Source organism: Apus apus, chromosome 20, assembly GCF_020740795.1.
Source record: "Apus apus isolate bApuApu2 chromosome 20, bApuApu2.pri.cur, whole genome shotgun sequence".
NCBI classification, from domain to species: Eukaryota; Metazoa; Chordata; class Aves; order Apodiformes; family Apodidae; genus Apus; species Apus apus.
Window position 1 is genome coordinate 6,684,470 of NC_067301.1, and position 13,949 is coordinate 6,698,418.

General features: G+C 54.7%; 1 protein-coding gene across 2 annotated transcripts in view; it reads left to right on the forward strand.

Moving 5' to 3' along the window:
• Window positions 1–13,949, forward strand: part of EPHB2 (EPH receptor B2) — a 143,152-nt gene that overhangs the window by 115,286 nt on the left and 13,917 nt on the right. Inside the window, exons 7-11 of one of the 2 annotated variants that reach the window (XM_051637365.1) lie at window positions 6,671–6,833; window positions 8,239–8,347; window positions 8,505–8,572; window positions 12,568–12,690; window positions 13,050–13,297. In XM_051637365.1, coding sequence (XP_051493325.1) covers window positions 6,671–6,833; window positions 8,239–8,347; window positions 8,505–8,572; window positions 12,568–12,690; window positions 13,050–13,297 — 711 coding nt within the window. The remainder of the gene's footprint in view (window positions 1–6,670; window positions 6,834–8,238; window positions 8,348–8,504; window positions 8,573–12,567; window positions 12,691–13,049; window positions 13,298–13,949) is intronic. The other variant, XM_051637366.1, reaches the window with a different exon arrangement.

A 13,949-nucleotide genomic window follows, 5' to 3' on the forward strand; every position in this document is an offset into this window, starting at 1 on the left:
ACAGCCATTTATTTGACCCTTGGAAGTGATCCCAGAATACATGGCAAGATGGATGAGGAGGTAACAAGACAGATCTGGAAAGCAAGAGGGGTCCTTTCCCCGGGGACCTTTGAAGTTGAGACAGAAGATCTCAGGGAGTTCATTCTCCTCTTATTTCTCTTAATCTCTTCTTCCTTTCTTCCCCCTCCCCTCTGTTTTCTGTGGGAGGCTGTAAATAGAGGGAATTTTTGTCTAAAGGGGAAGCTGCTGTTGATGGCCAGGCCTCACAGCCCATCACAAGGTGAGCATCTGCTCAGCCCATCTCCAGAGCTTGGAGCCCAGCGTGGCCCTGCTCGTGGGGACAAGTGGCCCAAGCCATGCTCAGGCAGTGCAGTGGATGGCAGCAGGTCCTCAGCTGGAGCCCGAGCCCTGGCAGAGAGGACAACACAAACAGCCCCACGTGCTGGTGCTGGGGCACTCTCTGTCCTGGCATTTTAAACTCTTGGTATATTTTTTTTTGGTGATGCTTTGGTTGAAGAAGAAAGTCAAGTCTTTCTCTCTTCCTCAGCCAAGGTGTGTGTCATTCTCAGAAAGGGATCATAGAATGGTTTGGGTTGGAAGGGACCTTTAAAGGTCATCCAGTTCAACCCCCCTGCAGTGAGCAGGAGCATCTTCAACTAGACCAGGTTGCTCAGAGCCCTGTCCAACCTGACCCGAAATGTTTCCAGCAATGGGGCATTTACCACCTCTCTGGGCAACCTGGGCCAGTGTTTTACCACCTTCAGCATAAAAAATTTCTTCCTTACACCTAGTCTGAACCTCTTTAGTTTGAAACCATCGCCCTCTGTCCTGTCACTGTAGGCCCTGCTAAAAAGGCTGAAGGTCTCCTATCTTTTTTTATGAGCCCCCTTCATCCATCCCCCTCATCCCATCCCTCCCTGCCCTTGTCCCAAGCCCCTCCCCAGCTTTCCTGGAGCCCCTTCAGGCACTGGAAGCTGCTCTAAGGTCTCCCTGGAGCCTTCTCTTCTCCAGGCTGAACACCCCAACTCTCCCAGCCTGTCCCCAGAGCAGAGCTGCTCCAGCCCTTGGATCATTATTGTAGCCCTTCTCTGGACTTGCTCCACCAGCTCCGTGTCCTTGTTTTGGGGACCCCAGCACTGGCCCCAGCCCTGCAGGGGCGTCTCACCAGAGCAGAGAGGCAGAATCATTTCAACTTCTTAGTGTATTTTTCATTGGTGCTTTCTTTGAAGAAGAAATGCAAGTCTTTTATCTCCTCCCTTCCACCAAGCTGTGTGTCATTCTCAGGAAGGGACCCTTGGGTCACAGTTTAGCCCCACAGCAAACAGACCTCGGGGGATTTGGAAAAGGGTTGAAAAAGACGTGGAATAACCACAGGCTAGAGGCAGGGCCTAGCAATGGCAGTGGGTTTCCCTCTCCCCAAACTCCTCTGTGTGTGTTAGCTTTCTCTCCAAAGCCCCAGCTGGACCCTCAAGAGCTGCTCTATCACTAATCCAGCCCAGGTCTTCATCTGCTTGGTTGGTCAATCAGGAGCCCTCTGCGTTTTCAGCAATGCAATGACCCCACATCCTTCTCTGCCTGCCTGGCAGGGCTCCCTCTCCTGCCAGACCAGTTGCAGGGCTGAGTTTTGCAGTTGAAACCCAGGTAACTGAGCCCTGGGAGCAGTCCCAAGCTGCAGTGCTTCAGATGTCCCTTCCTTGTCCCTTGCTTCCCAGCTCTCCCAACAGTTTGGGTGGGGTGGGAGACACGTCCCAGGTGTGCCCTGACTCGACTGCCAGTCTGTGCAGTGATGATGTTCTTCCAAAATGTTTCATTGCAAACTGTCCCCTGTGCTTCTGGATGCTCAGAAACCATCTCCAGAGCTAGTTAAGTTATTTCTAGTCAACTTTTTTTTTTCCTCCCAGTAGAAAATGATGTTTTATGAGCGTGGAAACAGTTCAAATGGAAGAATATCAGCATATGCATCTCATATAAAAAGTGTTTTGACTCTTCAGTTTTAATTGATTTCAACAGAAGACATAAATTAAATATAAAGACTAGAACTAAGTCTTTTAGTGTTAACAGCTGGTCACAAAACCTGAAGCAAACGTGTATCTTTGTTTCCATTTCCCAGATTATAAATAATATTGCCATTTTAGATGCTATTAAAAATGCCTCTACGGAGGCTCTAGGGTGGGTTTTCTTTCACATGTACTGGGAGGAAACCAGTGCATCCAGCAAACACTGGATGATGACGTGTCTGCTCCCTGTTGTCCTCTTCGTAATGTATTTTTCTTTCACCTCCAAGAGGCACCAGACAATGTTTGTCACAGGCAAAAAGTGAGTCTTGTCTCCATTTAGAAAGGGCGTAGCAGTTTTTGTCCAAAGTTGCCAGATCCATCCCAGAGTGTGGGAACTGGAGACCCACTGCAATGGCAGGCTCTGCAAAGAGTAATTAGCTCTCCTTGTTATGCAAAATGATTTGGCTTAGGGTAAGTGTCCCATTTTGGAGTTGTTTGAAGACCTACAGCCCATCCCTTGTGCCCGGGTTTGAGGAGGCACAAGAGCCCTTTGATGTCTCCAACCAGTGCTGGGGAAAGGGTTTGGGTTGGCTGAGGAGCCAACCCAAGGGTGTTGGAAGGGTGGGGAAGAGGCAACCTGTGGCAGCTGATGGTGCAGGTGGGAGTCAAGCTGTCTGTAGCCCTGGTGGTGCCCAGGAGCTCCTGGCAGGAGCCCAGCATCCCCAGAACTGGTGTCACCTCGTACTAAGGGTGGCTGGAAGCACTGGAGCAGAGGACTTTCCTGGCCTGCAGTGCTGGACACCAGCATCCCTGAGCCTGGGGCCAGACCTGCTGCCTGGTGTTTCCCACCAGGATGGAGCCAGAGCTGGGATGCCCTTTCCCCCCACCCCGTGCTGTCCAAATCCCTCTGGGGAAAACTGAGATCAAGATGATGAGGAGGAAACCTTGCCAGGAGACCCGTGGTCACTTTCCCACAGTCCCAGTCCCTGCCCAGGGTCCACGTTGCTTCTGTATGTGGCTGACTTTTCCTGTGAGGAGCATCCAGACACCCCTACCTCCCCACACCTGGGCAGACACCTGGCTGAGAGGACAGATGCTCTTGAGATCTCCCGCGGTGGTGCCCCTCACCAGCGCCCGGGAGCCACGGGCCCCACGGCTCCACCCCAGAGTGACCAGCAGGGCCCTGGCACCACGTCTGGATGTCCCTCCATCCCGTGGGGGGACAACACTCAGCAGGATGGGGTGGTTTGGCAGGCAGCCTGGGACAAGCATCCCCCGTGTGGCTCTGGTTGCTGCCGCAGCCGCAGCAGGTCGCCGCTGCGCGGGCGCGCGGAGGAGCTCTCTGCCAAACCCAGCCTGCTGACATTTTTCTTTGGAGCTTTTTCTTTCTCATTTTTTTTTTCTTTGGCTGATGACACGTTACATTTTTGAAACCACTTTTTTGCAAACCCTTCAAGCGTTTCACGGGCTGCCCATGTTTCCAGAAACCCTCTGTTTCTCAGACGTTGGTCTCGGCTTCGATCTGGCTCGGGGGGGCAGGGGAGCCAGATTGAGGACTTGGAGTCAAACCTAGGAGGAAATAAGTGGTTTATTTTGAATTAGGATTTCCAGACTCTAACCAAAACCAGGGGAAGAAAAAAAAAAAGGGGGCAAAAAAACCTCTACCAAACCAACCCATCAAACCTCTGCAAAAAAAAAACAACAAGCTGAGAGAAACAGGAAAGAGATTTGGACTTGAAACCACCTGGGATGGCTCAGACCTGCTGGAGAAACCCAGAAGGGTGAAAGGGGAGAAGTGTTTGAAGTGAATTGCTGGAGAGGTGATGGCTGAGCGACGTGCCAAGGGGGAAGGGATTGGTCTGATAAGGGAGGGTGGGGAGGTGTAAATGCTCTTTCCTTGCAGTCTGGGATTAAAGGAGAGCACTGGTGTGAGCACAGCTCTCTGAGACAGACAGACATCAATTTCCCAGGCTGTGACCTCTCGTGTAAGTGTGCCTGTTGCATTCAATTTAAAGTCCTCCAGGAGCAGAGATGAGGTTCCCTCAAACAGTCGGACAAATTATTTTAAAGCAACTGTGTTGTTAGTGCCATCTGAGGGCCTGGGAGGATTCATCCAAGCCCTTGAGCACTTGAACTATAAACATTTCCTGACCTATTTCTCTCCTGGCCTGCCTGGGAAAGGGCCAAAGTAATGCTGAGTGCTGATCAGACAAACAAGGCAATCAGTTTTCCTTCTCCTCATCTGTTCTTGATCTTTCTTGTCTGTGTACCTGGACTTGAGCTTTTCATTGTCATAAACCTAATTCCATACACCCCAGGGACACCCAAGCACCAGATCCGGATGGATAAAACTGGTGCTGTGGTTTTCAGAGGGGAAAACTGTTCCTGAACACTGTTGACAGTGAAGGTCTCCTGGCCTTTTGCAGAACGTTTTGCATTACCCTGCAGAAGGATGTGCCACCAGCATTTCCAAGCCTCTGAGTTTGATTGCACTCTTGGAGAAGCACATTCCTGCCAAACCATTCTCTTACCAGCCGCCCACACCCGAGCCCTGCTCAACTGAAAGCTTAAGATGGGAAGAAATGAAGTCCATCAGTGTTGTCTTCCAGCTGCTTTGCAGCTGTGAGGCAAAAAATCTGCACAAACCCGGGTGCTGAGGATAATCTGTCCTGCAAATGCACTTGCAATGCTTCTCCAGCACCATGACTGATGGAGAAGGCATCAGGCTCTCCCAGGAACGTGAGGGAAGCCTTGGGTCAACATGGTCTGGTTATGGAGCCCCATAACAGTTCTTTGGGCCTCTGATGTTGCTTGTACCACAGCTTCTGGCTGTGAAGAGGATCCTCTGGGTGGTGGCACCAGCACTGTTCTCAAAAGTGGATGGAAAAGCAAAGTCACCAGCTGGCTAGCAGTGTGGCTAGTGGAAAAAAAAAAGGGGACCAGCTGCCCCCAAAGACAAGCTCCCACCATTTTTTGGTGGGCAAGACAACCTCTGACTCATCCTGTGCCTCAGCAGCCAAGGAAGCTGAGGAGACATCCCCCTTAAGGCAAGGGATGTGCAGAGCTGGCTGCAAGACTCCCCGTTGGCTTCTGCCTCGTGGTTGCCAAAGCAGCACAAGAGCAACAGCCTGTGCAGCTCGTGTGAAGAACCCTTGGTTGATCACAGGATGGGACCTCCTGCCTGGTTGCCTCTTTGATACCCTGTGTCCTTCACGAGTTCACTGCAGAAGAAGTTGGACACTTTACTCCTCACTTGGAGTTTCACTTTGATCTGGCTGGAGAACAGGACAAGAAGAAATCCCTCGAGGCTCAGCCAGTGGAGTTTCAGAGCTGAGACAACAGGCCAGTCCCTTGATCTCACCCTCAGTTCCCCTTGGTGGGATTGCACAAACTATGTGTGGCTTCTTCCTTCCACCAGTCCCTGCCTACTTCTCATGAGGTTCTCTCACCCCCAGGTGACTCTGCCTGGGGCAGGAGTTCTTGGGCTTGCTGAGCCCTTTGCAGTGGAGTTAGCTTATCTCATGGACTCACTTGTGAAATTGTCAGCTCAGATTCTGAGCTCACAGCTGCTGATCTGTTCCACCCCGTGACCCTGCCCGGGCAGCCTGACCTGCCAGATCAGAGGTGTTACCAGAGAGGATGAGCACTTTCATGTAGCTACACAAAGTTGGTTCAGAAATCAGTGCTTGGGTCTCCTTTTAGGGGTGCTCATACTGAGAGCTTGGCTGTCCTGGAATGTTCCTGTGTTCCAGAACCATCCTGCTGTCTCCATATCCTGCTGCTCAGCACCCACCTTCAGGCCTCTGTGGCTGGCAGGCATCTGGCCACTTTGCCCTGATCCCAGGAAGCACCACGTCCTGCACCCTCTGCCATCCTCTGTTGACCTGTTTGTCCATGTCCTGGGGCGGCAGGGACTGTCTGTTCTCTTGGACAGTGGCTCACACGAGGAGGTCCTGACCCACCCACTAGTGCTTCGAGGTGCTCAGCTAAGGGCATGGTTACGAAGGGCAGTGATGGATCCATCACCCACCTGCAGTATCATCTCTGCTGTTGTGATATGACTGCTCAAGCCCTCAGCTAGAAGAAGTGCACACAAGGAGAGAAGTTTGGAAGTAGTCTTCTGGTCACTGTTAAATAGGCCCTTTGGTTCCCCAGCTTGGAAAACCTAACCATGGTCCCCAGTGAAGCAGGCCCTGGACAGGGAGATGATAGCAGTAGTTTTCCTAAGGTCCAGATCCCTGTATTGAGGTGGGTTTCACCTCCAGCACGGGCAGAGGGTGATGGGGAGGAGCAAGTGTCTGGATCAAGCACAGGAGGAGAGGGTGAGGAAGGACAGTGCTGAGAGACAGTGGGCACAGAGGGAGAAGCAGCTCCCATCCCCATGCAGCTCCAGGCTGGGAGAGCTGACCTGAGGTTTCCAGCTAACACCTTCATCAGAGCCTTTCCTGGGATGGCTGGCACGGGGATACCTGTATTCCCTCTCCTGCCAGGAGGCAGAGGTGGAGGAATGCCCTGTTTTGTCAGGGCTGTGGTCTCCCCACGGTGCTCCCTCCACCTGCACTGCCCTGTTCTCCTGCCCTGCCTCCCTCTAGAAGCGCAGCGCCTGGTTCTGGGTCGTTTTTCTGACGCCAGCTTCCTTTGTGGGTTGGTTTGGTTGTTTTGTTTTTCGGCAGGAACTGAGCGAATTAAATTCCACCACAGTGAAGAGCCCCACCAACACCGTGGCAGTGCAGAACCTCAAAGCTGGCACCATCTACGTGTTCCAGGTGCGGGCCCGCACGGTGGCCGGGTACGGCCGGTACAGCGGCAAGATGTACTTCCAGACCATGACTGAAGGTGGGTCTTCAGCTGCCTCAGCACAACGGGGACACCAGAGGGACCTGGCCAAGATGAGGAGGCACTGGCAGCAGGGATGGGCTCCTTGCTGTTAGTCCCTTGGCAGCTCGGGTGCATTTCTTCCACCTGGCAAGAGCAGGAGGGAGGCACTTGGTGGTCCAGGCAGGGAGCAGCATCATCCAGGCCAGTATCTGCCAAGCTTTTCTGGCACTGGGAGGTGTTCACTCAGTTGGGTTTAGAGGAAAGGGAATTTATCATTATCAGCAGTGCACAGCTGTCGGTGACAAATGCAGACCTGGGCCTCTGTTTTCTAAAGTGGTGCTGTTAAAAATAAAACAGGCCAAGCCAGTTTTTGATCCCTGAGGCCAAGGAGCAAGGCACAACATGCAGGTAGCCATGGGACTGAGCTTTCCCACCCAGATGGGGTAGCTCCATCCTGCCTTCCTACCAGGGCACATTCCGTGTCGTAGCTGCACATACTGACTGTTCCAGACCAAAACCACACCAGGAAGCCCATTAGCAACAGCCATGCAAAGGTGGGCAGTGCTCAGGACCATGCTCTGACCATCATAGAAAGGTTTGGGTTGGAAAGGACCTGAAAGATCATCTAGATCCAACCCCCCTGCACGGGCAGGGACACCTCCCACCAGCCCAGGCTGCTCCAAGCCCCATCCAACCTGCCCTTCAACACTGCCAGGGATGGGGCAGCCACAGCTTCCCTGGGCAACCTGGGCCAGGCTCTCACCACCCTCACAGTGAAGAATTTCCTCCTCATGTCTCACCTCAATCTCCCTCTTCCAGTTTTAATCCATCCCCCTCATCCCATCCCTCCCTGCCCTTGTCCCAAGCCCCTCCCCAGCTTTCCTGGAGCCCCTTCAGGCACTGGAAGGTGCTCTCAGGTCTCCCTGGAGCCTTCTCTTCTCCAGGCTGAACACCCCAACTCTCCAGCCTGTCTCCAGAGCAGAGCTGCTCCAGCCCTCCCATCATCTCTGTGGCCTCCTCTGGACATGCTCTAGGAGCTCCATGTCCATCTTATGTTGGGGGCTCCAGACCTGTACACAGTGCTCCAGGTGGGGTCTCACCAGAGCAGAGCAGAGGGGACAATCCCCTCCCTGGCCCAGCTGGTCACGCTGCTGGTGACACAGCCCAGGACACTGTTGGTTTCTGGGCTCCAGCACACGTTGCTGGCCCATGTTGAGCTTCTCATCCACCATCACCCCCCAGTCCTTCTCCTCAGGGCTGTTACTGATCCATCCTCCACCCAGCCTGTGTGTGTGCTTGGGATTGGCGTGACCCAGGGGCAGAACCTCTCACTTGGCCTTGTTGCACTTCATGCTTGACGAACTTCTTGGTGTAAGCCCATCCTGTGCCACAGTAACCCTGTTCCCTCTTCCCTGTGCTCCAGCCGAGTACCAGACCAGTGTCCAGGAGAAGCTGCCACTCATCATTGGCTCCTCAGCAGCAGGGCTGGTGTTCCTCATCGCCGTGGTGGTCATCATTATTGTCTGCAACAGGTAGGTCTGAGCTCTCCACCTGGGGCAGGGGGTGGCAGCTGGAGACAGGAGGGGGCAGGGGCACAGGATGGGAGGATGGGGATGGGAAGGGTGCTCCTCACTGCATCTCCCAGCCCTGCTGGACCCGTGCTGGGGCTCAGGTCTCCTTTCTTTCCAGAAGACGGGGCTTTGAGCGCGCTGACTCGGAGTACACGGACAAGCTGCAGCACTACACCAGCGGCCACAGTACGTACCCCTGCCCGCCCCGGGGGGCCTGGGGTTGTCCTGCTGGCCTCTCCTTCCTTTCACCATGTGGGGAGGGCTCAGGTCACCTGAAGGGGCAGCAGTGTGGATGTGTAGGCGGGAGGACCTCCCTGCTGTCCTGACCCCATCGCCTGAGTCCCTGCCCCGCTCTCCAGAGCCACGTGCTGTGGGTGCCTGCTCTGCAAACCCCCAGTGCCCAGCACACCCCTCCAGGTGCCCCTGACACCTCACCCTCTGCTTACCCTGCAGCCTCTGCCACCACCCCGTGTCTGGCTGCTCCAGCTCCTGAGCTTTGCCCAGCCTGTGGGTGCCAGCCAGACCCTTTCCCCAGCCTGCCCAGCTCCTGCAGAGCCCTGTCCTTCTGCAGGAACCCACAGACCTTGCAGAGCCTTTGCTAGGTCCCATCTCAGTGCTCCCAGAATCTCAGGAGGTAGCAGACCTATCTCTGTGTATAGGTGTATAACAACATGCCCTCTCTTGCAGCCTCCCCCTTCCAAGTCACTCCCTCACATCCAGCATTCCTGCTCAAGGCCTTGCTGCACACCCTGCCTCACTGTGTCCTCCTTCCCTGCATCAACCCTGCCTGCATGCCCTCTGCTAACCCTTTCTCTTGGCCCCCTACAGACCTATAATCCCAGTTTGTCCCAGTCTCAGTCACTCCTTACCCCATGTTACCACTGGCAGCTTCAGCATTGGCTGATCCAGCCATTCAGGGAGATTTGGACAGGCTGGAGAGCTGGGCAAAGAGGAACCTCATGAGGTTCAACAAGAACAAGTGTAGAGTCCTGCACCTGGGGAGAAAAAACACCATGCACCCATATGGTTGAGGGGTTGGCCTGCTAGAAAGCAGCCCCATGGAGAAGGACCTTGGGGTCCTGGTGGACAACAAGTTATCCATGGGACAGGAGTGTGCCCTTGTGGTCAAGAAAGCCAATAGTGTCTTGGGATGCATGAAGAGCAGTATGGCCAGCAGGTCAAGGGAGGTTCTCCTGCCCCTCTACTCTGCCCTGGTGAGACCACATCTGGAGTGTTGTGTGCAGTTCTGGGCTCCCCAGTTCCAGAGGGACAGGGATCTGCTGGAAAGAGTCCAATGGGGGCTAGGAGGATGATGAAGGGACTGGAACATCTGTCTGATAAAGGCTGAGAGACCTGGGGCTGCTTAGTCTGGAGAAGAGAAGTCTAAGAGGGGACCTGATGAATGTCTACAGCTATGCAGGGTGGGTGTCAAGAATGGGCCAGTCTCTGTGCAGTGGTGCCTGTGGCAGGATGAGAGGCAATGGATTTTGATCTTCAGAAGTCCCTTCCAACCCCTCTGGTTCTATGATTCTGTGATTTCTGCCCTTTTCACCCCTGGTTCCCATGCTGACCTGAGCCTTGCTCAGAAAATGGAAAACATCAGTTCAGTGTCAGCCCGGGACTCTCTGCTGCTTCTGCATTTCTCTTGTGAAGTGTTTCCCAAAAGGCAGGACTCTGGGCAGCCCTGAGCCAGGGCAGTGGGGCTGCCTGGCTGGAACTCAGCAGGAAGACTGACGCTCTGCAAGGAAGGTGTTGGAAATGCAGCCCTGTTGGGCGTGGGTCTGTGCTGCTGCTGGGGCCTGGGGCACAAGGTGGCAGCTTCAGGCTGGGACAGCAGCAAGAGCTGAGCCTTCATGGCTGCTGGGACAGGCTTGATGGCACCAGGTGCAGATGAGCTGAGGATGGGCTGGGGGTCCCTTTTAAGCCCCATCCTGACTCCAGACACCAGTCCAAGGCACAGGCTGCCCAGCAGTGGTTGCTGTGGACGGGCTGCAGCTCGTGGTTAGTGAGTCACTGAGGTGCAGGGACCCTGCAAGCATTGCAGCAACTGCCCTGCACCCTGCCAGCACCCTGCCCCCTGCTCCTGGAGCTGCAGTCATGTCTGCCTCTGCTGTGGCTCCTTGTTCCGTGAGCTGGGAGCTCTGCTCTCCAAGTGCTCCCAACTTTGGAGCAAACCAGGGGCCAGCAACATGAGCATAGGAAGGGGAGAGGTGCTGGACTGGAAGGCAGAGCTGTCCCGGGGTGTAGGTGGCCTGCATGTGGCATCAGCAGTCCAGCCTCACCAACCTCACCAGGCCCCATGGCCAGTGCCTTTCCCATAAAGACATCACAGTGTCCTCTGCTCTGCCCAGCAGGAACTTGGTGTTTGCCATTTCCTCAGTGTCCCCTGCAGCTGGTCTTGGCCATGCTGGGGCTACCAGGAGGGAGCCCAGCCTCAGGAAGGGTTTTCTGTCAGGAGAGCAGGGGGCTGGACTGTCCATCCAGCTTGCACTGCCCCTGAAAGGGTCCCAGACACACCCGTGGAAGAACCAGTCTGGCTTGGTGGCAGAGTCAGTAGTACCAACAACATGAGCTGTCTCCCCAGGAGATCTCCATGCAGAGAACTGAGCAGCCTGTGCCTCAGTTAACATCCCAAGGTGGACCATCTCCTGTCTTGAGTGCTGAGCTCAGCTCTCCTCCTCCCCCACGTCTCTCATGCTGAGTTGTGTGCTGAGGTGGAAGCAGCAAGCAGAGGAGGCCAGGGGGGCAGAGCTGCAGTCTCCACAAATGGTCCTGCAGAGTAGGAGCACGATGAGTGTGCTGTGATGTTGATGATCTCCCAAGGGCAAATGCTTCTCTTGCTTCTCTGGACCTGCTGAAGCCAAATGCTGCTGCAGGGATGTGGGGTGCTCTGTGGTCACAGTTTGCAGTCCTAGCTAATGCTGTGGAATCATAGGATCATTTTGCTTGGAAAAAAACTTTCAGGTCATCAGGTCCAACTGTTATCCCAACACTGCCAAGCCCACCACTAAACCATGTCCCTCAGCACCACATATACATGGATGTTAAGTTCCTCCAGAGATGGTGACTGCCCTGGGCAGCCTATTCCTGTGTCTGACAACTTTTTCAGGGAAGAAATTAGATTCATAGGATCATAGAATCATTAAGGTTGGAAGGGACCTTAAAGACCATCCAGTTCCAACCCCCCTGCCATGAGCAGGGACCCCCACCACTAGTCCAGGTTGCACAAAACCTCATCCAACCTGGCCTTAAAAACCTCCAGGGCTGGGGCATCAACAACCTGCTGAGCAACCCATCCCAGTTCCTCACCACCCTTAGAGTGAAGAATTTCTTCCTAATACCTCACCTAAATCTCCCCTCTCTCAATTTAAAATCATCACCCCTTGTCCTATCACTGTCTTCTCTAATGAAAAGTTCCTCCCCAGCTTTCCTGGAGCCCCTTCAGGCACTGGAAGATGCTCTAAGGTCTCCCTGGAGCCTTCTCTTCTCCAGGCTGAACACCCCAGCTCTCTCAGTCTGTGTTCATAGCAGAATTGTTCCCAAGATCTAACATAAACCTCCCCCAGAGCATCTTGAGGCCATTTCCTCTTGTCCCATCCCTTGTTCCTGGGGAGCAGAGCCCGACCCCCCTGGCTCCAACCTCCTCTCAGGCAGCTGCAGAGCCAGCAGGTCTCCCCTCACCTCCTGGTCTCCAGGCTGGACACCCCCAGCTCCCTCAGCTGCTCCTGCTCAGACTTGTGCTCCAGCCCCTTCCCCAGCTCCCTTGCCCTTCCCTGGACACGCTCCAGCCCCTCCATGTCCTTCTTGTCCTGAGGGGCCCAGACCTGACCCCAGGATTTGAGGTGTCCCCTCCCCAGTGCCCAGCACAGGGGGATGATCCCTGCCCTGCTCCTGCTGCCCACCCCAGTGCTGACACAAGCCAGGATGCTGGTGGCCTTCTACTGCCCCAACAATGACTTATGGGCCAATATTCATTATAATCCAGCTTTAATTTCCCCATGCGAACACGACTGGCTGCTCCTTCTCAACTGCTTTGCTGTGTCTGCTTCTTGTTCTTGATTGTGCAACCTGTTGAGATCAAAAAGACCTTCACACAAAGAGGTTTCTCTTCTCCTCAGTGTTCACCATCAGTTGTTCCATTTGCATCTGTCTGTCTGACTCTCTCCCTCACCTTTGTGCAGTGACTCCAGGGATGAAGATTTACATCGATCCCTTCACCTATGAAGATCCCAATGAGGCTGTCAGGGAATTTGCAAAAGAAATTGATATCTCCTGTGTCAAAATTGAGCAGGTGATTGGGGCAGGTAGGTGGATTGTGGATTTCTGGTGACCCTCAGCAGCACAGGTGGTTTCAGATTTTGGTGAGGATTCAGCCTCTGCATTTACTGGGAAGAGGCCATGCCAGGCCAGGGAGCAGCAAGCTGGTCCAGTGCTGGAGACAAGGAATTCCCACGTGCATATAGTGTCCAGTGCTCCTCACCAATGATGAGTCCACCTGAAGGGAGGTCTTCTGCATGGAGTGCAGGAGGAAGCAGAGAGCAGCTGGTGGGTGGTGGACTCAGGGACAGACAGGGTGGGCATGGCTGGAGCCCCAGGGACCCCTGGGGAGAAAGGCAGAGCTTTGAGAGGCTGAGAAGCCCTACCCGTTTCCCTCTCTCCACAGGGGAGTTTGGTGAGGTGTGCAGTGGACATCTCAAGCTTCCTGGCAAGCGGGAGATTTTTGTGGCCATCAAGACCCTGAAGTCTGGTTACACGGAGAAGCAGAGACGGGACTTCCTGAGCGAGGCCAGCATCATGGGGCAGTTTGACCACCCCAACGTCATCCACCTGGAGGGGGTGGTGACCAAGAGCTCACCAGTCATGATCATTACTGAGTTCATGGAGAATGGCTCGCTGGACTCCTTCTTGCGGGTAGGAGGTCCCAGGAACACACAGCCCCAGACATTGTGTTGGGCCAGAGGAGGACTGGAGGGGAAGGTTCCCTCCCCTGTGCCAGTGTGACTGCCAGCATTCCCTGCCAGCATTCCCTGCCACTGGGGCAGCTGCTCAGGGTCCAGAGGTCTGTGTCTCCAGAGCAGAGGTGGAGGTGGCACCAAGGCTGTCATCTGTCAGTGTGTCTGTCCACTCATGCTGGCAAAACATTGAGCAGCTCTGCCTCTGTGGGTGCGGAGGGGCAGCGTGTCACGCAGCAGGACTTCACCTCCAGCTGCCCTGCCTAAATGTTCACAGGTCTGAGCTTGCAATGGACAGGTCACTGTGCTGAAGGGAGCTAACCTGCCTGATGGGAGTAGATTGTCCCTTTGGAGCCCTCCTGTGCCAGGTGTACCTGCCTAAGGGGAATAGATTGTCCCTTTGGAGCCCACCTGTGCCAGGTGTGGCAGATCTGACCCCGGGTGGTGATGCCCAGGGGTGACTTCCAGCCCCTGAAACTCTCCACCCTGTTGGGAGGTGCTCATGGCCTGGCTGTGCCTTGGCACGGGGTGGAGGCAGGGGCTGTTTGCTGGCTCCTGGCAGGCTGGGAACGTGCTCCTCTCACCCGGGCTCTTTCCCTCTCTTGCCCCCA